Raw genomic sequence first — 25,400 nt, forward strand, 5'->3', positions numbered from 1 at the left:
TCTTCATAATGTGCATGTGTATTTCTTTCACTATTAAACATAGCAGCGAGTAAAACTGTTTTCTTCTCAATGGATGGATCCAATTTGACCTATTTGCATAGTTAAATCCAGGTGGACACTTTCTTTCAGGCAGACAGTGTATATTCAGTGAATTACAAAAATTCAGTCTGAATAGAGCAGCAGCTTAACAGCCATATTTCATACTAAAACAGCATACCAAGCAACTACAGCTTTCAACAAAAAAAAAATAATTAAAATAAAAAAAAAAAGATAACAGGATTCCAGGAAAGGAAACGCAAACTGTGCATTTATGGATGGATGCATGTAATTGCATAATATTTTCATTTGAACCAACAATTATAACGGTCGGTTTGTGTTTTAAATAAAACCATAATTAAAAGAACATATTAAGGTAGATAACTGAACAACAATGTGTATATGTGTTGAAGTGATAAAGTGCCAGGCTAAAGTTGGCACAGACCAGAACAGAGTTCTCCTCACGGTAGTTGGCAGCAATGTCCTGGTTCTCCATGGCTCCTGCAAGCAAACCTGTAGCATAGATTCTGAGGGGCTCCTCAGCCTCCCGGGCCCATTTAAATAGGCGTTCTACAATGCCCTCCTACAAAACACACACAAAAATGTATTGTTACAAGAAAGTCAGGAACACCAGGACCTCCACTTTCTACATAAGTTAAAATTATGTATGGCAGGATAACCATGATAATTAAAAAATCAATTTGGTTCTTTTTAGTTCTCTACTGAACCTTGAAACCATGATCAGTCAGACAATTGCTAATACACTGTTTGCATAGATAATGTAATAAATAAAAGATCTCAATTTAATAAAACTGAATATGAACAACATGTCTTACTTTACTACATTTATCACACAAGAAAAGGGTACATAATTTAATGTATTAAGACCAAGATGCTGTGATGGTGACATGTTCGAAGTCAAAGAATTGATATCCAGGTCCTGCTAGAGACAATTAGCAGACAATTAACAGGATTTAATAATTTTGAGCCCTTAATCTTCAACTACTCAGCCATGTGCTTGGATTGTCTTCTGCTTTCAATAAACAATATATTCTTTACCTTCTCTTGAAAGACCACTGCAGTCTCCAGGCCTGGCATGATGTTCAGCAACAGTCGACATGCTACAGTATTCAGTGGAACTTCTCTGCTTGTCATAACATAGGAGTTCACCAACTGTAATGCACAACATCAATACAATAATCACAAAAGTCTACAGTCTAATTTAGGGTTCTACAATATGTGATCTTTATTTGTGCAAATAGAATTGCATAATAAATCATATCATAAACCTGCATTGTAGATTAGCAAACAGGTGCAATGTGTTCAATTAATAGGCTTGATTGCTGTACATGTAATATTTATCCACTGCCAAATATAAATCAGTGGGTACCAGTTATAATGATAATCATGTATAATGATAAAACTAATAGCCTACCATGTAAATAAGTAAAGATTTTTACCTTGAATAATAGGATTTTTTAAGCAGTGCGTTCATACTGAATATATTCTATTTATTACCCTATTTAACTGATAATTACATGAAATAATTTTAAGTATTTTTAAAAAAAGTGGGTTACATGAGCTAAACCTTCAAAACATATCGTACACTTATGCAGCTACAAAAAGTTTGAAAACCCCTGATCTAGAACTACAAAAAATGCCAATGCATGCCCTGTGGATAAAGCCATGTTTCTTACTGCATTCATAAAGTCATCATTCTTAAATAGGATCTTCAACAAGTGTCCCAGCATACACTCTGGGTTTGCCCTTCCTGACATTGGGAAACAAAACGAAACACAATTAATTAACACAACATTCAAAGTCATGTAATGTATTGTGGAAAAGGATCAGGAAGAAGAACTTAAAAACCAATAACAGCAATACGATACCTGGATGACGATCATCAAACGGGTCAGGATCAGCCTTGTGGTATTCCTCAGTCTCCCTCTCCACAAGTTCTGATATCCTGGAAAATGTACATAAAAAAAAATCAAATAAATAACATGGAAACCTGATTGTCAGACTGAGCAATTACTTACAGTGCATGTGCAAGTTCTCACTTTGTCAATATGTTGACAAGGTCCTGGGTGTTGCCTTGTTGTTCTCGCTCCCATTGCTCCAGCAGTGCTGTGAGCTCTGCTTTTGAGTCCACGCTGCCTTCGACAGCAGATGCCATCACAAGGTCTACAAGAGACAGAGAGATGTTATATAAGCAAACAGAACAGTTTGAATAAAGTACAAAGAAACAAAACAGTGGGGATAAAATAACTATTCTAGTGGAAAGCTTCATCTAACTATCTGACAGCTAAAAACACTTCAGAATCCCCCAGAGAGTAGTAACAGGCTAACGCTTGATTTATACTTCCTTAAACGTGTTTTTCCAGCAGACCTGGGCATTGAGTTCAACTGTACACCCACTTTTTTCTGCACCATTCTGTGTAAACTCTCCAGATGGTTGTGTGCAACAATCCCAGGAGATCAGCGGTTTATAAAACACGCAAAGCCAGTCCATCTGGCACCAACCATGCAACGGTTGTGATCACACTTTACCCCATTCTGATGTTTAATATGAACATTAAGAGATGTTTAATATTAACATTAACTCTTGACCTGTATCAGCATAATACGCACTGCCACTTGATTGCCTGATAACAGCATAAATAAGGTGGTGTACAGATGTTATTAAAGTGGACACAGAAAGTGTGTGTAAACTCTCACAACTGGGCAGTAGGGGGCAGTGTAATATGACCCAACAAAAACTTAAAGAAAAAGGGATCACAAAATGGTTAATTTTATGCCAAAAAGGGTTTCACAGTAAAATAATAAAGTAGAAAGTCAATTACATTCCAAGTCAATCTGCACCAAAAAATTAAAAAGGTATTTTCACGTAAGCAGTATTAAACATTCTTAATACTGAAGCACTATAACTGAAATAGTAAAGGCTATTTGTTTTTCATTGAGTTGCTATTATGTTTTAAAGAACTTCAAGTTCTGTCACAAGCTATAATGAGCATTACATTATGTGCTAGATGACAATTTCTTTTAACAAACCTCTTTTCTACATGCACGCGCACACATTTTGTGTCAATTTACCTGCCACATTTTTTTTGAAGGAAGATGTATATCAGAAACGGGAATAACATGCACAGACACTTCACACAGACAGTCATTTGAGCCTGTCGAGCCAGTCAACCTGGAACCCTGGAGCTGTGAGGTATTAATGCCCCCTGTGCACCACAGAAACCCCATTAACAGGAATTGCAAAATAATTTACGTACATGTTCTGTAAATGTGTCTTTAAAACTAGAAACTATCAAGGACAGAGACGTGACATTTTTAATGAACACACTGGCTTATTTATTTATTTATTTTTTTTTGCTGCAAAAATATGAAAAAAGAAACTTTTATTCTCTGGTGAATCAATAAAATATTATTGAACCTTGCCATTACAAACCATGACCTTCTCTTGATGGTGTTTTTATTATTATTATTATTATTATTATACAAACATGCTTAGCTGAGAAGAGACTACTCATTTTAAATAAATATATATTAACTCTGAAGGGGCATGTAAGAAAAACGGGAAATCCACCAAATTTTAAAAAAAGTTGAAGTATAAACCAGCACCAAGTAGTCGACAAACAAGCTGTAAGCACAATTTTAGAACTGTATTAATAATATTCACGAACCTAGCAAAAGTGACCAAACACTTTATATATATATATATATATATATATATATATATACACACACACACACACACACACACACGTATATACATACATACATACATACATACATACATACATGTACATATATTATATATATATATATATATATATATATATACACACACATATATATATATATATATATATATATATACACACACATATATACGTATATATACATACGTATATATGTGTATCTATATATACAGACACACTGCTTAGCTAATCAGTTGGATATGATCTGCAGGAATATTTTATATTCGGCTGTCCGGACATCTGGCAATAGCAAGTTTAGACTTTTCTAATAGGGTAAACGTTAACAAACTATGTAGTGTAATATGTACTGCAAACTTATACATACATGTTCTTATAAACATAAACACAAGAGTATCAATCTAGCAACACAGGATCTGAAGTGACCAACCGAAATACTTAAAACAAATTAGCTAACTAGCAAGTTACATGTGCTTCGCCAGACCAAGGGAACACCAGCACTGGTACAGACACATGCCTGTCACTACAGCGAGTTAGCTCTATGCTAAGAGTTAGCAACGTATGTTAGCATGCGTTACCTCACAGGTGTACCACCCAGTCTCTATCTAGTTTCTCAGCCCACTCCACTTCCGGTATAAGGACAAGACGATCAACTTGTAAAGAAATGTCTTGAAAACCGCCTTGTTCTTTGCCTTTGCAATATTTTATTCCAATCTGCCGTGCGCATGAAGTTTATCATGGCGACCACAATCTAAACGTCACTGTCCTGCGACCACGGTCTCTTCTTAATGACGTATGCATGTTTTAAAATAGGAGCTATGGATTGGTCCAGAGTTTGTTGGGTCTTGGACCACATGTACTGAACGATTTTTATTATTATTATTTTGTTTACATTACTAACCCCACAGTGTCCAAATTAACTCAATGCCTTAGAGAGATAAAAGACTGGATGAGCTGCAACTTTCTATTGTTAAACTCCGATAAGACAGAAATACTACTCATAGGTCCAAAAACCAGTGCACAGAAACTCTCACAACTTAACTCCCATTTAGAGGGATGTACTGTTACTAGTAGCTCGACAGTGAAAGACCTCGGTGTTATATTAGACAGCAACTTGTCTTTTAAAAATCATATCGCTCATACTACCAAAACAGCCTTCTTCCAGCTTAGAAATATTGCCAAGCTGAGAAACATCCTGTCTGTATCTGATGCTGAGAAGCTAGTTCATGCATTCATGACCTCTAGACTAGACAATTGTAATGCATTACTAAGTGGTTGTCCTGCATCTTTAATAAATAGGTCCAAAATGCAGCTGCCAGAGTTCTCACTAGGACAAGAAAGTATGACCATATAACCCCAATTTTATCATCTCTACACTGGCTACCTGTTAAGTTTAGAATTGATAACAAACTGCTGCTACTTACGTACAAGGCTCTTAATGGTTTAGCTCCCATGTATCTAACTAGTCTTCTAACACGTTACAATCCTTCACGCTCTCTGAGATCACAAAAATCAGGACTTCTGGTAGTTCCCAGAATATCTAAGTCTACTAAAGGTGGTAGGGCGTTTTCTTATCTAGCTCCCAAACTTTGGAATAGTCTTCCTGATAGTGTTCGGGGCTCAGACACACTTTCCCAGTTTAAACGTAGATTAAAAACTCATCTCTTTAGTCAGGCGTACACATGATACATCCTATAGTATCATGCACTAGTACATCAGACCTGCACATTTTTATGAACAGCAGATATGTTAATCCCTTTCCACTGCTTTTCTCTTTGTACCTATCCCGAGGCATCGAGACACTGTACCAGCTCCCAACGTCCTCTGTGGGACAAAGCCTTTGGACGTCCACTGAGCCGAGGCCGACTCTAAGAATCCTGAGACATCTCCAGTTAGACTCTGTGATACTAAGGAGATCCGAAGTCCATGATCCTTACACCAATACAACATTTAACTGACTGTATATTACAATCACACTCCCAGTGTCACCCAAATGAGGAAGGGTTCCTCTCAAGGTTTCTTCCTTTACCAATTTAAGGGAGTTTTTCCTTGCCACTGCTGCCTGAGTCACCTCAGACTTGCTCATAGGGGAATAAATACATACACATTGTGAACTATATATATCTAATAATAATCTAGAATTTTTATTCTGCTAATTCTTATTTCTTTTATTATTCGTTATTTCCTTTATCATTAATTATGTTTACCTTATGCTCTATGTTTATGTTCTGTAAAGCTGCTTTGAGACAATGTCTATTGTAAAAAAAAAAAAAAAAGTGCTATACAAACTAACTTGAATTGAATTGAAACTTGAATTAACCATGAAGCCTGTAACGTGGACAAGAAGTAATATTAAGTTACTGTGCTGTGTTGTGCGCAATATTTTGTTAATTTGTAAAAGTCATCCAATGAAAATGTTCTAATGATTAAAGGGATAAAATTGGTGTTTAGCCTTTTTGTAGCCACACACTGACATTTATACATGTCTAAAATAAATAAATAATCTTCTATTTTTACTTCCGGCTTTTCCCGTTAGGGGTCGCTACACATCTCCTTTTTCAACACATCCATATACAGGTGCATCTCAGTAAATTAGAATGTCGTGGAAAAGTTCATTTATTTCAGTCATTTAGTTCAAATAGTGAAACTCGTGTATTATATAAATTCAGTACACACAGACTGAAGTAGTTTAAGTTTTGGCTACTTTTAATTGTGATGATTTAACAAAAACCCACCAATTCACTATATCAAAAAATGAGAATACTTCATAAGACCAATAAAAAAAACATTTTTAGTGAATTGTTGGCCTTCCGGAAAATATGTCATTTACTGTATATGTACTCAATACTTGTTTGGGGCTCCTTTTACTTTAATTACTGCCTCAATTCAGCGTGGCATGGAGGTGATCAGTCTGTGGCACGGCTGAGGTGGTATGGAAGCCCAGGTTTCTTTGACAGTGGCCTTCAGCTCATCTGCATTTTTTGGTCTCTTGTTTCTCATTTTCCTCTTGACAATACCCCATAGGTCTGGTGAGTTCTAGGTCTGGTGACCAACACCATGGTCATTTAACCAACTTTTGGTGTTTTTGGCAGTGTGGGCAGTTGCCAAATCCTGCTGCAAAATTAAATCATCCAAAAGTTGGTTAAATGACCATGGTGTTTGTGTGTTTGACTGGCCAGAAAACTCACCAGACCTGAAACCCATAGAGAATCTATGGGGTATTGTCAAAAGGCCAAAAAAAATAGCATATGAGCTGAAGTAGTGCCACAGATGAGTGGTGCCACAGACCGATCACCTTCATGCCACGTCGAATTGTGGCAGTAATTAAAGCAAAAGGAAACTCTACCAAGTATTGAGTACATAAATAAACCACTCACACTGGTTTCAGCCACCCTGTTATCCCATGTGTGTGTCTGTGCTCACGCTTTTCAGCCCTGTGTGCTACAATGGTGGAGAATGCAGGCATTAACACAACACCCAATTCCACAGAAAACATGGACCAGATGCTCAAACAACCTCTGAAGGCCAGTCTGCAGCAGCAAGTCCTGACCCAAGGGCAGGACCATCATTGTGGAGCAGGTGGCCCTGAGAAAATGTAACTTTCCCAACCCCTGCTGCAACACTCATGACCTTCTGAAAAAACTCACTCGCTAATGATGACGTAGAGTCCTACTCCAGTAAATTCAAGAGTGTTACCACCTGGTAGGTGAGGGGTGGATGAGTGGGCCCAAATTCTCATTTCCATTCCTCCTGAGGGAGGCTTAATTGGCCTATCATGCTTTAAGCCCAGCCGAGGTGGAGGACTATGAAAAGCTATACATATAGATGCCACTCAGGACACCATGGGGACAGGGAGCGGCCCAGGGGTGTACCGCCATTGGAGTTGTTGCTTACAATGAGCCCATGCCTCTGGCTGTCCCCTCACACCTTGGCTAGGGTGTTGCACCTTCCATGCCGTCTACCCACCAAAGGCCCCCACCACTAACATATGACCCAATTACTGCTATGTGAAAGCCTTCTTGAACAGCAGGAGTACAGTCATGCTTGCTCAGCTAGAGGTTATCATTCATTCATTTTCACCTGCTTATCTGAACTTCTCGGGTCACGGGGAGCCTGTGCCTATCTCAGGCGTCATCAGGCATCAAGGCAGGATACACCCTGGATGGAGTGCCAACCCATTGCAGGGCACACACACACACACTACGGACAATTTTTCCAGAGATGCCAATCAACCATGCATGTCTTTGGACCGGGGGAGGAAACCGGTGTACCCGGAGGAAACCACAGAGGCACGGGGAGAACATGTAAACTCCAGACACACAAGTCGGCAATGGGGATCAAAACCCCCCCCCCCCCCCCCCCGTGATATTTTTTAAATTAGATCAAACTTCTATGTATGACATGTGCTGTTATCTATTAATAAACACCAATCAAGTACTAGTGTTTTGCACAATTACACAATCATGTAGTGAATTTCTTAAAGCATGATTTTTTTTATTTACAATCCTATAAACTACAAAGAACAAATTGCCTAAAAAACTACACAGAGCAAAACCAGTTTCAGTTTGATTTCATTTCAGTGTATTCATTAAGTTATATATCTAACCAGAATATATTTCCTTATTAAATGTCTACCCTTACATTAAACCCATTCTATAATCACCTCAAGTCTTGTAATAAGCAAAGAAAATAGAATCCTGGGTCATTCAAAAAATGTTCGTCACTGATTCTCTCAATTATTTTTAGCAAGGCCAATCATAACAAAGATTCAATCAATGCCAGTGAGTTTCACACGATTCAAACAAGTGGCAAACATATTTCTAATTACAGACACACAAAAACACACATACACATTATACATACACCTTCAATCATTTTACTTAAAAACCCAATATAAAAGATTTTGGAAATAAAAATGGAAATGAATAAATATGTATCAATATAATAAAAAATAATGTAAATTCTAAAAGTCAACACAAACAAGAATGATGATATCAAATGTCTAGATAAGAAAAAAAATGTCACATAGAGGATACGATTTTCTGAATTGTTGTCTAATTAAATTAAATAAAATATTTTTGGAATGTTTACACCAAAAAGGAGCAGTGTGGAAAATGGATCATCAGGACTATGATGTTCTTTGTAAAAACAAGAAATGCCACATACACATATAAAAATGAGGTAATATGGTATTAACATTAAACATTATACTATACCACTTTTGCAGTATTCTTTTTTGGTGTAAAATTTTATGTCACAAATTTGGCTAAAACAACAATCTTGATATTTTTGGAAATGGAAACAAGAGTTATTAACCAAGATGGGCAGAAATCTGGTGGAACTGGTTAAATGAAAACAATTAGGCAAAGTAAAACAGAAGTTTTTGTCATTTACTCAAAACAATTAATTTTATTTTCTAAATTTTAAACATTTTAAACAAGTGTTTAGCAGACCGAGCAGTGCAAAAGGTAAGAAAAACAATGTCCCATATGTAGTAGCCAAGTTATCATGTTTAAACTAGCACAAGACTATAGGCTGATATTGGAGCACACTTGCTCCTTTACCCTTACCACTACATTCAGTAAGACAGCAGCACAAGGCATCAGAGTTTTAGCATATGCATGTTCTTTCATGTGAGCTCAGTGTTGTGATTTTAATACAAGCCATTTAGGAAATAGCATTTAGGTCCACCTTACATCCTGGATCACATGCAGTGAAAGCTTACCTGCTTGTAAGCAGTCTAAAATTTTAAAATGCTGATAAAACACAGTTGACATCAATAGACATATTTTAAAAAGGGAATGCCTTACTATATTATGTAGTCAACAATGAATGTGGTCTTCATTCTAATGTCTATCTGTTAAAGACTGCAACAAAGGCTTGAGTAAAGACACATTGTGTTTAAAATCACTGCACTTTTAAAATAATGACAAATCGGTCATATAGACATGTTTCATATCACATCTAATCATATTTTTAATTCTTCCAGGCCAAGGGTGGAAAATGTACTGAGAAATTATATTTTAAATAAAAATATATCTAAACCTTACTCAATAAAAGAGGAAGTACAAAAATGTACACAAATGAAAGTTTGTGTGTATTTTACAATTAAATAACTAAAATATTTGAACAATTAAAAATAAATGTAACTGAAGTTACTATGTTCGTTTCATGTTTTATGTAATGTTTATTACTTACTGTAATAACTTTTTAAGGATGATTTTAATTTTTATATCAAGCGACTCCACTATTTTGCCTGAAATATCATTCAACAAAGCCTTGTAAGTTTGCTGCCCATTTGCATGCTTTGTAGTTAGCCAATGTATTATTCAGAAGTAAAATGTTCTATAAATACTTTTAACATTAGCTAGAATTTGAATTTATGTATGCTAGGGACTGAAATTGTTGCTGAACTGGTTATATTTATCATAAGCGAAGAAATCATGCTAAAATGTGTGTGTGTGTGTGTGTGTTTGTGTGTATATATACTGTTGAAAACAGATATTTACATACACTTCAGAAAAAAAAACACAAAAACTTTTATTCCTTTACTGTCATACATTAAATCAGAGTAAACTTTTTCTGCTTTAAATCAATAAATATTAACATATTTTTTGCATTTGTTAAATGTCAGAATCAAGTGAGGGAGAATTTTTATGTATTTTTATTATCACTTTCATCAAAGTCAGAAGTATACATACACTAAGTTTATCGTGCCTTTAAATAAAAACTCCAGATGATTCCATTCTGAGCTTAAGAAGCTTCTAATAGGTTAATTGATTCCATTTGAGTTAATTGGTGTCACACCTGTGGATGCATATAAAGGCACACCTCAAACACAGAGCCTCTTTCTTTGACATCATGGGAAAATCAAGAGAAATCCACCAAGACATCAGAAAAAGAATTGTTGACCTCCACAAGTGTGGCTCATCCTTAGGTGCAATTTCCAGATGCCTGAAGGTCCCACGTTCATCCGTTCAGACAATAATACGCAAGTATAAAAAACATGGGAATGTACAACCATCATACCACTCAGGAAGGAGACGGATTCTGAGTCCCAGAGAGGAACGTGTTTTGGTGCAAAATGTGCGAATCAACCCCAGGACAACAGCAAAAGATCTTGTGAAGATGCTGGCTGAAACTGGTAAGGCAGTGTAATTATCCACAGTAAAACGAATACTGTACCGCCATGAGCTCAAAGGTTACTCTGAGAGAAGAAAGCCATTACTTCAAAACCACCATTAAAAAGCCAGACTACAGTTTGCAACTGCACATGGGGAAAAAATCTTAATTTCTGGAGACATGTCCTGTGGTCTGACAAAACAAAAATTTAACTGTTCGGCCATAATGATAAACGGTATATTTGGAGGAAAAAGGGCGAAGCTTTGAAGCCTCAGAACACCATCCCAAATGTGAAGTATGACGGTGATAGTATAATGTTGTGGGGCTGCTTTGCTGCAGAAGGGACTGGTGCACTTTACAAAATAGATGGGATCATGAGAAAAGAACATTATGTGGATATATTAAAGCAACATCTGAAGACATCAGCCAGGAAGTTAAAGTGCAAATGAGTCTTCCAAATAAACAATGACCCCAAGCATACCTCCAAATTAGTTACAAAGTGGCTTAAGGACAAGAAAGTCAAGGTATTGGAGTGGCCATCACAAAGCCCTGATCTCAATCCCATAGAAAATGTGTGGGCGGCACTGAAAAGGCGAGTGCGAGCAAGAAGGCCTACAAACCTGATCCAGTTACACCAGTTCTGTCAAGAGGAGTGGGCCAAAATTCCAGTAAACTATTGTAGAAAGCTTGTGGAAGGATACCAAAAACGTTTGGCTCAAGTTTCGGGGCAATTCCATCAAATACTAAGGAAGTGAAAATACATAAAAATTCTAGCTCGATTCTGAAATTTAACAAATGCAAAAAATATGTTAATATTTATTGATTTAAAACAGAAGAAGTTTACTCTGATATAATGTATGACAGTAAAGAAATAAAAGTTTTTGTGTTTTTTTCTGAAGTGTTTGTAAATATCTGGTTTCAACTGTATATATGTGTGTATATATATACATTTTTTTTTATACAGGACTTTGCTACTCATCCTAATCATCATAAGTTTTGTAACTTATACATAATCAGAAATATACATTCTTGCTATATTTTCTTCTACATTTATGAACCTGATTAGATATTAACTTAAATGACTGGATGCTAAACTGTGCCCCTTCAATTAATGTATGGCAGAGGTAATTAACTGTTTTGTAACAAATATGTCTAAATGAAAAGGTAAAGCATAAACAGCACATATTTTTCCTGCAAATGTAAAATTACAAAAGTATTTTTTCACGCATGTCCATGGCTCTATCTTGGATGATATTCAATCAAGTTTCATAACCTGTTTTTGGGTCATAACTTTAACAGCCACTTTCACAGCACAAGTAAGTGACAGTTTGAAAACACCTGAATATTATTAAGTCTCAATTATTAACTTACTCATCAGTAACTTACTTATCTGTACCATTAATTGATAAATCAAATTTAAACTCTTACATATGATATCTTTTAGATACCTAAACAACACAGGTTGTTGTCAACCTCAATGTGAACAAATTTCTGTTATAAATAAAATATTCAGCATTAAGATTTTTCACATCCCCGCACTATCCTTTACAGCCTTTAACATCCAAAAAGAGGCTACCCATATTTGCAGATGACCCATTATAATCCAGATTCTGCAAAATGTGTCTTCTCTCACTTATTCATTGACTGTATTACATCATCAGGATTGTCGCAAATACTGTTGTCCTCAGATTTTGGTGCTCCATTATGTGGGCCAGTGAACACATAGTGAGGCAAGAAGCTAGATACTGCCTGCCCTGGAATTCCCTGAGGAATTAATCTGGATGAGTACACACCCAGTGGTTGCCCATATTGTAACAAGAATGTAGATGCCATAATGTCAGGTACTTCATGCCTCATTAGACATGATGAAGGAATAGAGGTGGAGGAAGTTGCTGTAGTACTAGAGGTGATGCTAGAGGATGTTGGAGAAGAGCTAAGCAAAGCTTTGTCTCTAGGGCTGTAGGTATCTGTAGAGACCTGGAACATGAGTTGGTGCTCAGGTATAGGAACTTGAGGTTGGAAGTAGGGCAACCACGGAGAGCTCAGATGGGCAAAGTTTACACCAGGATTGCTGGTGGAATTTAAGTCATAAGTGCCTGTAAAAGGATAATTCTGTACAGAAGGTTGAACAGAAACTCTTTTTTTTGGAGTGGGCTGCTCGTACAGAGATTCATTGGTAAGACGTGATGTGGATTTGTGCTTTGTGCCCCTAAGGTCCAATGGCACTTCCATGCCTGGTAAGGCATTGTTGTTTTGAGGCAGAATCATAATAACATTTTCTGAGACTGTCTCTGTATTGGCCACTCCTGAGGGAGGCAGAGGTGGTAATTTGGTGTAATGCTGAAGCTCACTTAGGATTTCTGGTGTATCTGGGGAGAGAGGTTGAGTCAAGGCTTTGGAAGTTAGGACTTTTGACATGTCATCAGGGGACAGACTACCACTGGTGCTCTTACTGATGGAGGTTTCCAGTGAGGGTGGCATGTCTATAATAGAATGAGAAAATGTTTGATCTATACAGTGAAATGGATAAAAGATATAGAATCTTTTTATAATGGAATATACTCTTGTCTGCCTTCTTATAATACAAGTGAAGCAACGTTGATAGAACTACTGGCAGGAAGTAAGATTACATGATACCTTTATTTGTGTTTGTACTGTCTTCAATTTGTCTGGATTTTCTCACAGCACGGATGGCAAAGATTCTTCCATCTGATGTCCGAATGTAGTTTCCTGGATAAGGGCATATAAAGATGCATGTTAATATAAGGTCAGTGAAATATGTAAGATAAAGATAACAAGTGACAAATATTACAAAAGAAAATCTATTCTATTACTTCTGAACGAAGGTGTAGTAAGGAATTGAAGGTGTAGTGAGTTACCTTTAGTTCCTCTGATAATGTGAATGCTTTCACCTGCACATATTTTGTTCTGTGTTTCTGAAGAATGGTTTGTACCAGGAATCACAATATCTGAGCATGAGAAAGAAGACAAGTTGTTCAACATCAATACAACATTTGTCAGACTGTATATTTATAACCATACCCTCCAGTGTCACCCATATTAGGATGGGTTCCACTTTGAGTCTGGTTCCTCTCAAGGTTTTTTCCTTTAGCATCTAAGGGAGTTTTTCCTTGCCACTGCTACCTGAATCACCTCAGACTTGCTCATTGAGGATAAATACAAACATATTTAACATATTTATATTAACCTTTTGTTCTATGTTTATGTTCTGTAAAGCTGCTTTGAGAAAGTGTCAATTGTAAAAAGCTCTATACAAATAAACTTCAATTGAAGTGAATTGATTGCAGAAAATATTACTGCATACCATCTACCATAGAAAAACAAACAACAACAACAGCAAAAAAAGAATTTAGTTACAATAAACATTAGATAAACAGAAAACATTAGAGTTGTATGCTTTAAGCATAATCTAAAATATAGTGCCTGTTTTGATAATGTACAATATGTGAGTTGATCTGTAAACATACCCACCTGTAGTGGTAACAGTCTTCTGTACAAAGACTCCTGCTTTCTGCAAGTAGGTGACTGGAAAATTGAGAGCAGGTATGGAGCCTGATATCGTGCAAGGGGGGGAACCCTGGCTTTCCTTCTGGTCTTCCTTCTGGTGTATTGTATGTGTTTGGGTTGTTTGTGGCAGTTTAATACCGGCTTCTGTCTTATCCTCTGGCTGTAATGGAGGCCGCCTGTAATAGGGCGCAAAGGTGGTGTAGTGTTAATAAGGGTTGATTATCTTGCTAAACAAAATGATTCATTTAATTTAGCTCCTACTTTGGTTGTGATCACATAATAACTTGATTATAACAGGAAGTGTTCTCAATACTTTCCTATTATTATAGGGATCTGAGAGATCTGTTCAGAAAATTGTGAAAGTAAATTAAAATTGAAATATATATAAATTAAAATAAATTCATAAATGTTTAATTGAAATCAGCTTAGTTTTAAACTTGAGTTCTTAATTTATAATTATAAACTGCCCATTCTGAGTTTTTCAGTCTGAAACTGTTTAAATCATTGTACAGTATACTGTTTCAAAAACTCTTTTGTGATTGTATCCACAGTTGAAACAGAGCAGAAATAAATAAATATTACTTCACTAGAGAAAATGTTAGTATGCAGTAAGAGAAATGCATTAACCCTCACCAGTTTCTCTGGCTGAAGGCAGGGATGTTTGTAAGTTTTTGGTCACTAGCTGGGTAGTAATGTGAATATGATGGACGTGTGTAGGGCACTGATGCCCTTTTCTCATTCTCATAGCTCTTCTTTGCAGCTTGCTTCTCCTCCTTTGTGAGTTTGAAGTCTTGTCGGTCCATCAATAAGGACTCGTGGTGAAAAGGTTGCTATAGAAAAGTAAAAAATGAACTTCTGGAATTCTTAAACGTAAGGTGCACTGTGCTTCTGAGGTTTTGCTCCAATTCCTCATTTTTTGTAATCATTTTTGCGTGATTGGTTCCATAATTTGTATTTAATGTGGTGTATTATTTTATATATTTAAAGGGCCATATTTGTATTCATGATCATAGAAATATATGTGCAGTTGTGTTAATGTTACCTTGGTAATAAGGTGGGGGAATTTCGCACAGGCATTCCTGAGAACAGTTTCCATGTCTTCCTGAGGTTGGACAGAGTGTAATGGATCAGGCTCCTCTTCCACAAAGTGCAGCAGAGACTCCACCTCCCGCCGTGTGTATGTCAAAACAGGATTTAAATCATCTATCACACGATCTGAGAGAATGACAAAGAGAAGTAAGCAGCTGAGTAAAAATACTCCAATTATAATGGATATTGTTGGTGATAGTATACAGTACATAAGAGTTCTATTTCATGTTGTTTTAATACTACAACCTCAAAGTCCTTGCCAAGGTCTAATATTTACATTTATACAATAAAATACTCCAGTGCATTTATCTGTCACAGATATTTGTGACACTTCTCTGCCAGACCACCAGAGGTCAACCCAGCACACCTGAGAAAATGTCGTCTTTAGATGTGTTTCATTTCCTTTTGTTCATTGTGTTTTTCGTCTTGTTTTTGTGTGATTTCTGTTGGTGTCAATGTTGTATCCTTTTAATCTTGCTATATTAAGCCTTGTTTCCTGTTTTGTATTTTAGGCTTGTTTTTGACTTTTTGACTTTTGCTTGTTTCCTGTTTTGTGTTCAATTAATTTACTATACTGTAAAAATAACTAAAGCACATATGCACATACACAGAACACAGAAAAGCATGCAAAACTCATTATAACTCAAGGTCAAAGTCAAACTTTGGACCCTGGGGCAAAAAATTCTACAGGTTGTATAACAGAATTATATACTTACCAGACATTCCTTGTTTGGAGATCTGCTTGTCGTAGATTTTCTTTTCCAAGGTGAAGTCAGACACAAGTCTATAGATGTGGCATGGCTTGCACTGCCCATAGCGGTAGACACGACACACAGCTTGAGCATCATGGCATGGATTCCAAGAGGCATCAAAAACCACTACACGATTGGCACCAGTTAAGTTCACACCAAGAGAGCCAGCCCTGCACATAGTCATGTGATATAGAATGGAGTATTTACAATAAATGCAGCTGTCATAAACCCTATATCACTTTCTTCTTTCCTTTTCTTGTTCTCCAAAGATTGGGACAGGCTATTATCATCAGCAATTTCTCTTATGCTTTAGTAAGTTCCTGGTGCCTCTCTGTGTAAAATGCTGTGAAACATTTCTACACTTTGGATTCTCTATAGCACAGTGAGCTTGTCATATATCACTTTGTGTTTAAAGCAGGGATGTACCGATCCGATCGGTGCCGATCCAAGCATTTTGAGTGGATCGGGTATCGGTGGTGCGTGACCGATCCAAATCCGATACCCGTGGTCATGGGTATCGCACTTTTCAGAGCGCCGCCAGTCGAATCCATTCCGCTTGAGGAATGCTCTAATAAATTAAACTCTATTCCACGTTTTACCAACAGCATTGACCACGCTCCTGCTTCCTGAAATCCGTGGTGGATGAATAATGTCAATTAAGTAACTATTGCTTGAACTTATAAGAAAAATACACTTATATATTAAATTACATTAATGAAAATAAATAAAATATATTCCATGGGAAATATGTAGCACAACCACCTGTGACAGACAGGCAAGTTAAGCAGGCGCCTTTTCCATTTACAGTACCTCAGTGCGTTAAACATGTCGCTCATTTGGTTTACTGTTTAATACATTTTGCATTGTGTTTCAAAAGTTCTAATATAAGATTCACTTTAAAATATTGCCTTTTCTTCAGAAAATAGTTAGTATAATATATATAGTTAGAAATTAGTTTAATAATTGCAGTATATATGGTTTAGATTGTTATACCACTAACTGTTAAAAGCACTGTTTGCTACTTCATTAATACTTTTTTAAGGTTTATTGTGTTTTTATTTTTCATCCAGTAATAGGCATTTTTGTATTTCTTTACCAAAAACAAATAAATCTTAATAACTAAACGAGTTGTATACATTCTTTAGTTTTAAAGGTAGAAAAGAACACAGGTATCGGATCGGTATCAGCCGATACTGGCAAACTCTGGTATCGTAATCGGATCGGAAGAGAAAATGTGGTATCGGTACATCCCGTTTAAAGGTCTTTCCATGCATTACACAAATAAGAAGGTTCTATGGTGATTCTATCTGTCCCTGCTGCTTTTCAAGGTTCATAAAACCACTGATACAATCATAACTAGAGATATGTGTGAAATAAAATCCAAAAGTTCTTGGACTCAATTGGCAACAGAAAAAGCTGAGGCTCACAGAGGTTTATACTAAGATCAGAGAATATATGTGTCACACCTGGTGGACAGAAGAAAAAGCCAAGCAGAGCTGTTTGTCACATCATTAAACTGGTTAATTAGCCTCTCTCGTTCTGAAACTGAGGTGCTTCCATCCAGCCCTGAAAATAATATAAAAATCATTATCACTCTCACATTCCCAACATATTTGTATTTTACTATTTACTATAATTTGTCTATGTCACATTCGTGATGAGAATATTTATGTTCTACATGTTCACAAATTTCTTCTAAATCTAGAATTCCACATAAACATTTAGACTTTATAAACAAAATTAAAAATAAACTTTTTTAGTTATAATCCAGACACATCCCCCAGTACAATTACTAAATCCACTACATACCAAGCATCGGCAGATGACAATACAGAGCATCAGACAATTTAGTACTGTAAATATTTTTTGGTAGATTTTTTCTTTCTCTTATTTTAATTTTAATATTACAACTTTCAGCATGACAACACTTCAATTTTGAGTCAATTTTGTCATGACAACATGCCAAAAAGTCAATTTTGGCATGACAACACTTTACTTTTCAAAGTAGGATCAATGATCTCAAGTACATTTTGATCAGAACTTTGCTGGTTTTTCTAAGCATCTTAGTAATAGTTTGACAGAATAAACTTTTTAGACAAAAAAAAAACAAAAAAAAAAACATAATGATGTCAAGTATTATCAATAGACCAAATTGCTTCTGTTTGGGAAGATAATACTTGACATCATTATGCTTTTTTTTTTTGTTTGTTTTTTTGTCTAAAAAGTCATCTATTATGCATTATGATACTTTCTTTGGTGACATCATTTATTTGTAACATTTATTTGTTGTTTATAAAGTAAAGCTTGGTAATATAAAAGGACATAAGCTTACTATAATAGTTGACATTGCGGACCCAGGTCTGCCTCACACCATTTCCACTATAGTCAGGCATTGTTCTCTTAACCAGGAATTCTTCAATGACTGTAAGCGTATATAGACTCTGGCTGCACAGTTAGTTTGAATGAATAAGAGAAAAGCACAGAGAGATTAAGCAAAGGATCACCAATATATGTAGTATACATGTGTGTACATAAGTGCTTGTACCTGAAAACCAAAACCTTGTCTCCAATCTTGATGCTTTCCTCTATAATGTGAAAAAACAGCACCATCTTAGCTGAATTTTCTAAGAGGCCTTTCTTATAGCCTTTCATGATGTCTTTTGCCTGAGAAAAGCATTAAAATTAGTTAAATACCTTTTCAAGATCATCATTATAAAAATTCCAATGTATATTAAAAGGAAAGTTAATACATAACTTTCTTTTGTGGTGCTAACACAAGATAAAGCATCATGCATAGAGAGGTAATGTGTTATGTGATGAGCTTCCAGAAGCCACCAGAACAGCTTTTGAAAGCTTCTGCAAAGATTCTGTAAGTTTTCTGAGCTGTACACCATTTAGTTTTCTGAACTTAAACAACATTCGCCTAAAAGATACTCACTCAATTGCTGTATGTTAATGATTTAAAGTTAATGGGGAAGTTAAGTTTTTATAATTAATATTATTATTTGAGTCAATTACATTTCAATGACATTTTTTCTATATGAATGGAGAAAATGGTTTCAGCACGGATAAAGGTGATTAGTCAGAAGATCTTTACTGATTTGCAGTGACCCTTCTTTATAATGGCAATGCAGCAAAACACTTTCCTATCCCATAACATGACCACAAGTTTTTCCTTCAATTTGTCACTTGTCTATATATTTAGACAAGTGTCCTTCATGATATAATTAGGTAATAACTAGGTAACTCCAAAAGTATGAAAATAATGTTAATTGTATGCTATGACCTTTGCATACATTTACTTGAATTTTGTTTGTATATATAAATACACTCATTATATAAAGAAAGTAGAGCCTCATTCAGGTCTATGTTTTTATTTATCAGGTACTAAATTACAGTTGTGTGTCTTCACAGACTTTTATAAACAAACAAATTGCCTCAGACAACAATAAAAAACAGACAAATTAGGTTCAAATCTGAAGCACTGTACACACGCCAATTTAATGGCTTGGGAAGGACATGAGATGAAGTGATTATGTGCCAGCGAGTCCATATAAGGGCATCTATGTCACATTACTCCAGCTTCTTTGTCTTCAGGAAGTGCTCTGTGTCTATTGTCTGTATTGTTGTCTAAGACTATGGCAAAAGAAAATATATAAAGACTGGGACTTTTTTTTTATCATGAAGCTTTCAAGGAAGCTGATCACGAGCATTATGAGCAATTGCTTTTCGCAATCTCTGCTCTCGCTGGCTGCATTCCAGGCTGGAGTTCAGCATCTGTTGAGGCAGTGTGTCAGCTTCAGTCATGGAGGTTGCAGGTTAAGTTAATTACGATTTCTCCTGACTTTTATTCTATTATCAACTATTATCACACTTTGTCGCTAAATCAATCCGCGCTTGGTTGGCTGTACTCCAGCCAAGCGCCTGGCATTAATTTCTCCTGAATCGAGTGTGGAATTGTGAATATTTTATTATTCTACATCGGACTCTGAGGAGCTCGATGTGGGCAATGAGGAGCAAGCAGCAGTTGAAAGGTTATGAAAGGTTAGTGGTGTCCGCTCTGAGCTTGACAACTGCTACCGCCTTCCACCTCCATGCAACTGTGGTGTTGAGGCTGTGGGATGACCCATCTGCCAGGCATGTCTCAGTGGGGCCTGGATACCATAGTGTGTGCTCTAAACTGGTCTGAGGACTGGTTTGATGATAGTCTTCAAAAAAAAAAAAAATTACCTAGGCATTTTGCCAGAGCACAGGAAGTTCGTTAGGTTTGCTTTTGGGGGTGAAGGTTACCAGTATTTTGTTCTTCCTTTTAGCCTAGCCCTTTCACCGTGCACATTTATGAAGTGTACTGAATTACCTGGATGACTGTCTCATTCAGAGAACCACATTTCTGGGGTAGTTTGGGACTTATGCGGGCACATCTGTTCACCGCTTGGGTGGCAATGAAAGCTTACGGCTAAGCCGAAGCCTTTCTTTTGCCAAGGCCATTCCAGCTCTGGATTAGGGATGTGTGCTTTCATCCTCATAAACATCCCCTTATGTTAAAAAGGGTTACGCACCGTTGGCTTCATACCCTTCTTATGTGTGGAAAGACTCAAGGTTTTTGGCCCTGGGTCCCACTCCAGGGACATTTCACTCTAGGATTTCAGCGGGTGCCTCACTTCGGTATGTGGAGTGACCTTGGATGGCCACCCTGTCCATGTTTATGGGAGGGCCCTTATCTCTATTGGCACATAAATTGCCTGGAGATGTGGGCTGTGTTGACTTCCTCTTGAGACAGGTGCTGAGGACCAGGAAGCGGTGTCTCCACCCACAGGTGGTGGAGCAAGTTGAAGCCCTGGTACACCTGGTATGCCTTTCCCCCTGTAGCTCTGCTCCCGCAAGTCCTAGAGTACTTTCTCCTAGTAGTACTTTCTCCTAGTAGCTCCTCATTGACCCTCTCAAGTTTGGTTCTCAGACCTAGTCTCCCTCCCGGACGGCACTCCATCAGATGTTCCCCTCAGGAAGGATCTCCTCTCTCAAGTGCAGGGGCAAACTTACAGAAGATGGCAAAAGAATGGAAGTTTTGGAGGCCCCGTCGATTGCCCCCTCCTGCCTAGAATTTTGCCCCTGGCATGTCCAAAGCTATCCTGCACCCCAGGGCAGTATATGTCCCTAAGATTCCCTGGATGGCAGGTTGTCCAGTAATTCTGTGGGCCTACTGTCCCCCACCCCATGAGTCGGTGGAAGAGGAGAGGCTGCATTTGCTTTGTTCAGTAAGGGCATCGAGGACTTGAGCCCACCACTCGAGCTTATGGCATAACTCCTCTGAGTACACTATCCAGTAAGAGATTTTTTTATGATTAAAATTAATATAAGTACATATAAAAATGTCTGTAACAAAATAGTAATGGTTTAAAAAGTGTGTGAGAAACATATTTTGTGATGTATTGTTTTCACACACACACGTATTTGCTCTATTTAAAAATTGTTTGATAACACATTTTATACAAATGATAACATCTACTAATTACTTTATTGTAATTTTATATAATTTCTTGTCAACTAATAACCAATAGTGATTTAAAGAGTACATATCTTAAAGAGTTGTACATCATCATCCCGGCATCATATAAATTGTACATTAGTAAGTGCTTAATAATTACAGGTTGCCTGTTTATACATTTTTCTAACTCATAGTGGCCCTCGCTTTTCAAAGTCTAAAGTATAACATATAACTTACCCATTCATATGTGATAACATGATTGGTTTTCTCCTGCAGGCGATTTAAAGTCAGATCTCCATTACTGCTGCCTGAGTCACTGGGTTTATCCCTTTGATTGGCTGAGCAGTGAGCATTGCTAGCAGTGATGTCATCCAAGTCCAGATCCTGCTCAATGGCAATATTCTCCCTTTGAAGTGCCTCAAAGAGAATGTCAGGGTGGTTCCAGATCTATCCACACACAAACACAAAAGATGCAAAAATAAGCCAAAAAAATCTTTAAACATTCTTAATTCTTAAACAATTGCTTTTTTAAAAAACATTCATATATATATATATATATATATATATATATATATATATATATATATATATATATATATATATATATATATGAATGAGTATATGTATTCACCTTGCAGCAGACACAGAAAGCTTTAAGTGGGTTAAGGGTAGGCCAGCCTGTATTTCCAGCCTCTGTAAAGCGATTCATGAATTCAACATAGAGTGCACGCTGCAATGCTGTAAGAGGCACCAAAATCACATGTTCCTGCTTCTGTGGCAGTTGGGAGTATAGCACATCATGTCCATGTCTACATGCACAGACACACATCACAAAATTAGCATCAGCAACATGGTGGTCTTCACCTTAGGAACTCATACTGTATATATTTGACCTATTTACTAGCTACATTTCTCTAGTAGTTCTTAAGTACATTCTTTGGCTTTTATAACAGCATGCACTCATAGTAATGTGCAAACCCCAATTCCAATGAATTTGGGACATTCTGCGATATGTATGATTTTATTATTTATGATATGTAGGGTGAACGGTGGCTTAGTGGTTAGCATGTTCGCATCACACCTCCAGGGTCGGGTATTCCGGGTAATCCGGGTACTCCCCTTTTCCCCCCGGGGCCAAAGACATGCATGGTAGGTTGATTGGCATCTCTGGAAAATTGTCCCTAGTGTGTGATTGCGTGAGTGAATGAGAATGTGTGTGTGCCATGCAATGGGTTGGCACTCTGTCCAGGGTGTATCCTGCCTTGATGCCTGATGACGCCTGAGATAGGCACAGGCTCCCCGTGACCCGAGGTAGTTTGGATAAGCGGTAGAAAATGAGTGAGTGAGTGATATTATGCAGTGTGGATTATGAAATACCTAAATTTCTTCCAATTTTACTTTAAGAAATGTTGTACTTAAACTGCACTGCTGGACTATTTGCTCATGCTGTTGTTCACAGTGGTGAACTGCACCCCATCTTTGCTTGTGAATGACTGAGCCTTTTGGGATGTGTTTTTTTTTTTTACACCTAATCATGATGCTCACCTGTTTCCAGTAAACTTGTTTACCTGTGGAATGTTTAAAACACGTGTTTTTTTGAGCATTCCTCAACAATCTTTTGTTGCCCCTGTCCCAGCTCTTTTGGAATGTGTTGCAGGAATCAAATTCAAAATGAATGATTTGCAAAAAACAATAAAGTTTATCAATCTGAACAGAAAATATATTGTCTTTGTAGTGCATTCAATTAAATATGCATCAAAAAAGATTTGTATGTCAATGTATTGCATTTTTATTTACATTTTACCCAATGTCCCAGCTACATTCAAATTGGGGTTTGTATGATGTGGTGTTGCTGTCTAGGCAAATGATTAACTTACCTTTGTACAAAGCCTTCAAGCAGACTGTGTAGCACATGGCTGCGGTAGCGCATGAGCTGAACATCTTCAGGTGTGCTGTCCACACACTGTCCATTCAGGATGGGCCGCACAAACATGTTGCTGAACTCAGGTCGTGTTCCCAGGAAGCCAGGACGCACAAAATCGACCATACACCAGTACTCATACAAGTTGTTTTGTAGTGGGTAGCCAGTCAGTACTAGCCGTCGCCGTGTCCCAATGCCCTTCAAAGCCCGTGAGATGCTGGCATGCCAATTCTTAATGCGGTGACCCTCATCACAGACTACGACATCTGGACCCGGCTGAGCAAGAGCCATCACAATGCCTAGAGGTATAATTAATAATAGTTTATTAGGTAGAATAATAAAATATTGTAAAGATAAGAAAAAGAAATACTCCTCAATAGAGATGAAATAAATTAATAAACACATTTTCTGAACTTTATACCTAAAAAGGTTTGAAAAAAAAGGCCAATAAGGTTTGAAAGTGTCAGGCCAATAACTAACATCATGCATCCTACTACTGTACATGCCTATATCTTTTTTTATTTATTTAAAGTAGCTTCACATCTGAATGCTTCAGCTGATTTGTCAATACATGACAAATGATTATAATTCATTTAAACAACAGAAAAGTACCAAATTAAAAATAAAACATAGCTGTTTTTTTTCTGTATGGCACAAAATGTTGTGACTTTTGCATTCAGTTTGCATGACTATAACTGAAAATGCAATGGGGGCTGTTTGCATAGCCATATTAGCCTCACACCTCTACTCTAGAAATTAAGTGTATAATGATTACTTTTTGCTGTAAAACTGACCTTTCATTAGCTCCTTCTGGTGGTCCTCCTTATCTACATCAATAATAACTCGTTCATGTAGCTTTGAGTTCTTCTTCGTTCGCCCAATAACAAAGCTTTTCTTGAGTGAGAGTAGGCGGTACATCTCATATCCCATTAGTAGCACACCACCGTCTCTGTACCAGGCTTCAACAACCTTAGCACGGCTGCTTGTGGTCCTGTGAAGGTACACATGCACATATTTAGAAACACATTATACGTTTAGACTTGTTTTAGACAATATTGTTAGATATGGAAATATTAAATTCTGCATAGTCTATCTTTTGCACAAATATCTTGGAACTGGTTACAGAAAACCCTCAGTGAGGCACAAATAAATAAATATTTTTCAGTGTGTGGCCTTGTAATGTCACTGTTCCTCACCACACAGTGTGAATGAATATGTATGTTTGCATAAGCAAATGAAGTGATGTACAGAGAGCAAAATAAAAAACAAAGTAAATTAAAATATAGTCATTTTGAGTAAGAGAGAGAGAGAGAGAGAGAGAGAGAGAGAGAGAGAGAGAGAGAGAGAGAGAGAGAGAGAGAGAGAGAGAGGTGGGGGAAGAAAGAGAAGTGATCCATGGAGCAGATGTGAGTGGGCAGAAAACTTGCTCAGAGATATCAAACTGTGAATAGTGAATCATCAAACATTAATCAACCCAGTGAGGATCCTTATGCTCCATGCTGCAGACGTTTATGGAGGTGGAGCGAGCATCTTCACTCTGTTTTTTAAAGATGAGCACAGGTTTTTGGCTTTTAAGTGGCATAATTAGTCATCGTTCATCTCCTTAAGGGAGGCCCATATGTTAGATAAACTCTATTGAGAGTGTATTAGAGCATACATATTAATCAAGTTCTAAGTTACAGTCTCTGGAGAACTGTTAAAGCCCAAAAGGAGAGACACAAAGTATAACACAGGCAGTTGGG

The 25,400-nt window shown here is 37.0% G+C and overlaps 2 protein-coding genes across 9 annotated transcripts in view; both read right to left on the reverse strand.

Annotated features, from left to right (window-relative positions):
• Nucleotides 1-4,539, reverse strand: part of LOC113658503 (DDB1- and CUL4-associated factor 1) — a 20,687-nt gene extending 16,148 nt beyond the window's left edge. Inside the window, exons 1-7 of one of the 4 annotated variants that reach the window (XM_047823083.1) lie at nt 4,340-4,538; nt 3,130-3,263; nt 2,097-2,220; nt 1,926-2,002; nt 1,734-1,807; nt 1,096-1,209; nt 482-619 (exon numbers count right to left, since the gene is read on the reverse strand). In XM_047823083.1, the coding sequence (XP_047679039.1) occupies nt 482-619; nt 1,096-1,209; nt 1,734-1,807; nt 1,926-2,002; nt 2,097-2,212 (519 nt within the window). In that variant the 5' untranslated portion in view covers nt 2,213-2,220; nt 3,130-3,263; nt 4,340-4,538. Of the gene's footprint in view, nt 1-481; nt 620-1,095; nt 1,210-1,733; nt 1,808-1,925; nt 2,003-2,096; nt 2,221-3,129; nt 3,264-4,339 lie in introns of all 4 variants that reach the window. The other 3 variants (XM_027171028.2, XM_027171026.2, XM_027171024.2) reach the window with 3 other exon arrangements.
• A 7,575-nt stretch (nt 4,540-12,114) lies between these two features.
• The window catches only part of LOC113658499 (helicase ARIP4-like), a 29,598-nt gene continuing 16,312 nt past the window's right edge, over nt 12,115-25,400 (reverse strand). For 4 of the 5 annotated variants that reach the window (XM_027171018.2, XM_027171017.2, XM_027171019.2 and 1 more), the window contains 14 exons: nt 24,453-24,649; nt 23,615-23,957; nt 22,369-22,546; nt 21,975-22,184; nt 18,798-18,916; nt 18,585-18,697; nt 17,719-17,818; nt 16,217-16,422; nt 15,454-15,626; nt 15,045-15,241; nt 14,376-14,587; nt 13,763-13,852; nt 13,521-13,613; nt 12,115-13,366 (listed from right to left, as the gene is read on the reverse strand). In XM_027171018.2, coding sequence (XP_027026819.1) covers nt 12,513-13,366; nt 13,521-13,613; nt 13,763-13,852; nt 14,376-14,587; nt 15,045-15,241; nt 15,454-15,626; nt 16,217-16,422; nt 17,719-17,818; nt 18,585-18,697; nt 18,798-18,916; nt 21,975-22,184; nt 22,369-22,546; nt 23,615-23,957; nt 24,453-24,649 — 3,085 coding nt within the window. In that variant the 3' untranslated portion in view covers nt 12,115-12,512. The remainder of the gene's footprint in view (nt 13,367-13,520; nt 13,614-13,762; nt 13,853-14,375; nt 14,588-15,044; nt 15,242-15,453; nt 15,627-16,216; nt 16,423-17,718; nt 17,819-18,584; nt 18,698-18,797; nt 18,917-21,974; nt 22,185-22,368; nt 22,547-23,614; nt 23,958-24,452; nt 24,650-25,400) is intronic. The other variant, XM_047823096.1, reaches the window with a different exon arrangement.

This window comes from Tachysurus fulvidraco, chromosome 14 (assembly GCF_022655615.1).
Source record: "Tachysurus fulvidraco isolate hzauxx_2018 chromosome 14, HZAU_PFXX_2.0, whole genome shotgun sequence".
In the NCBI taxonomy this organism is placed as follows: domain Eukaryota; kingdom Metazoa; phylum Chordata; class Actinopteri; order Siluriformes; family Bagridae; genus Tachysurus; species Tachysurus fulvidraco.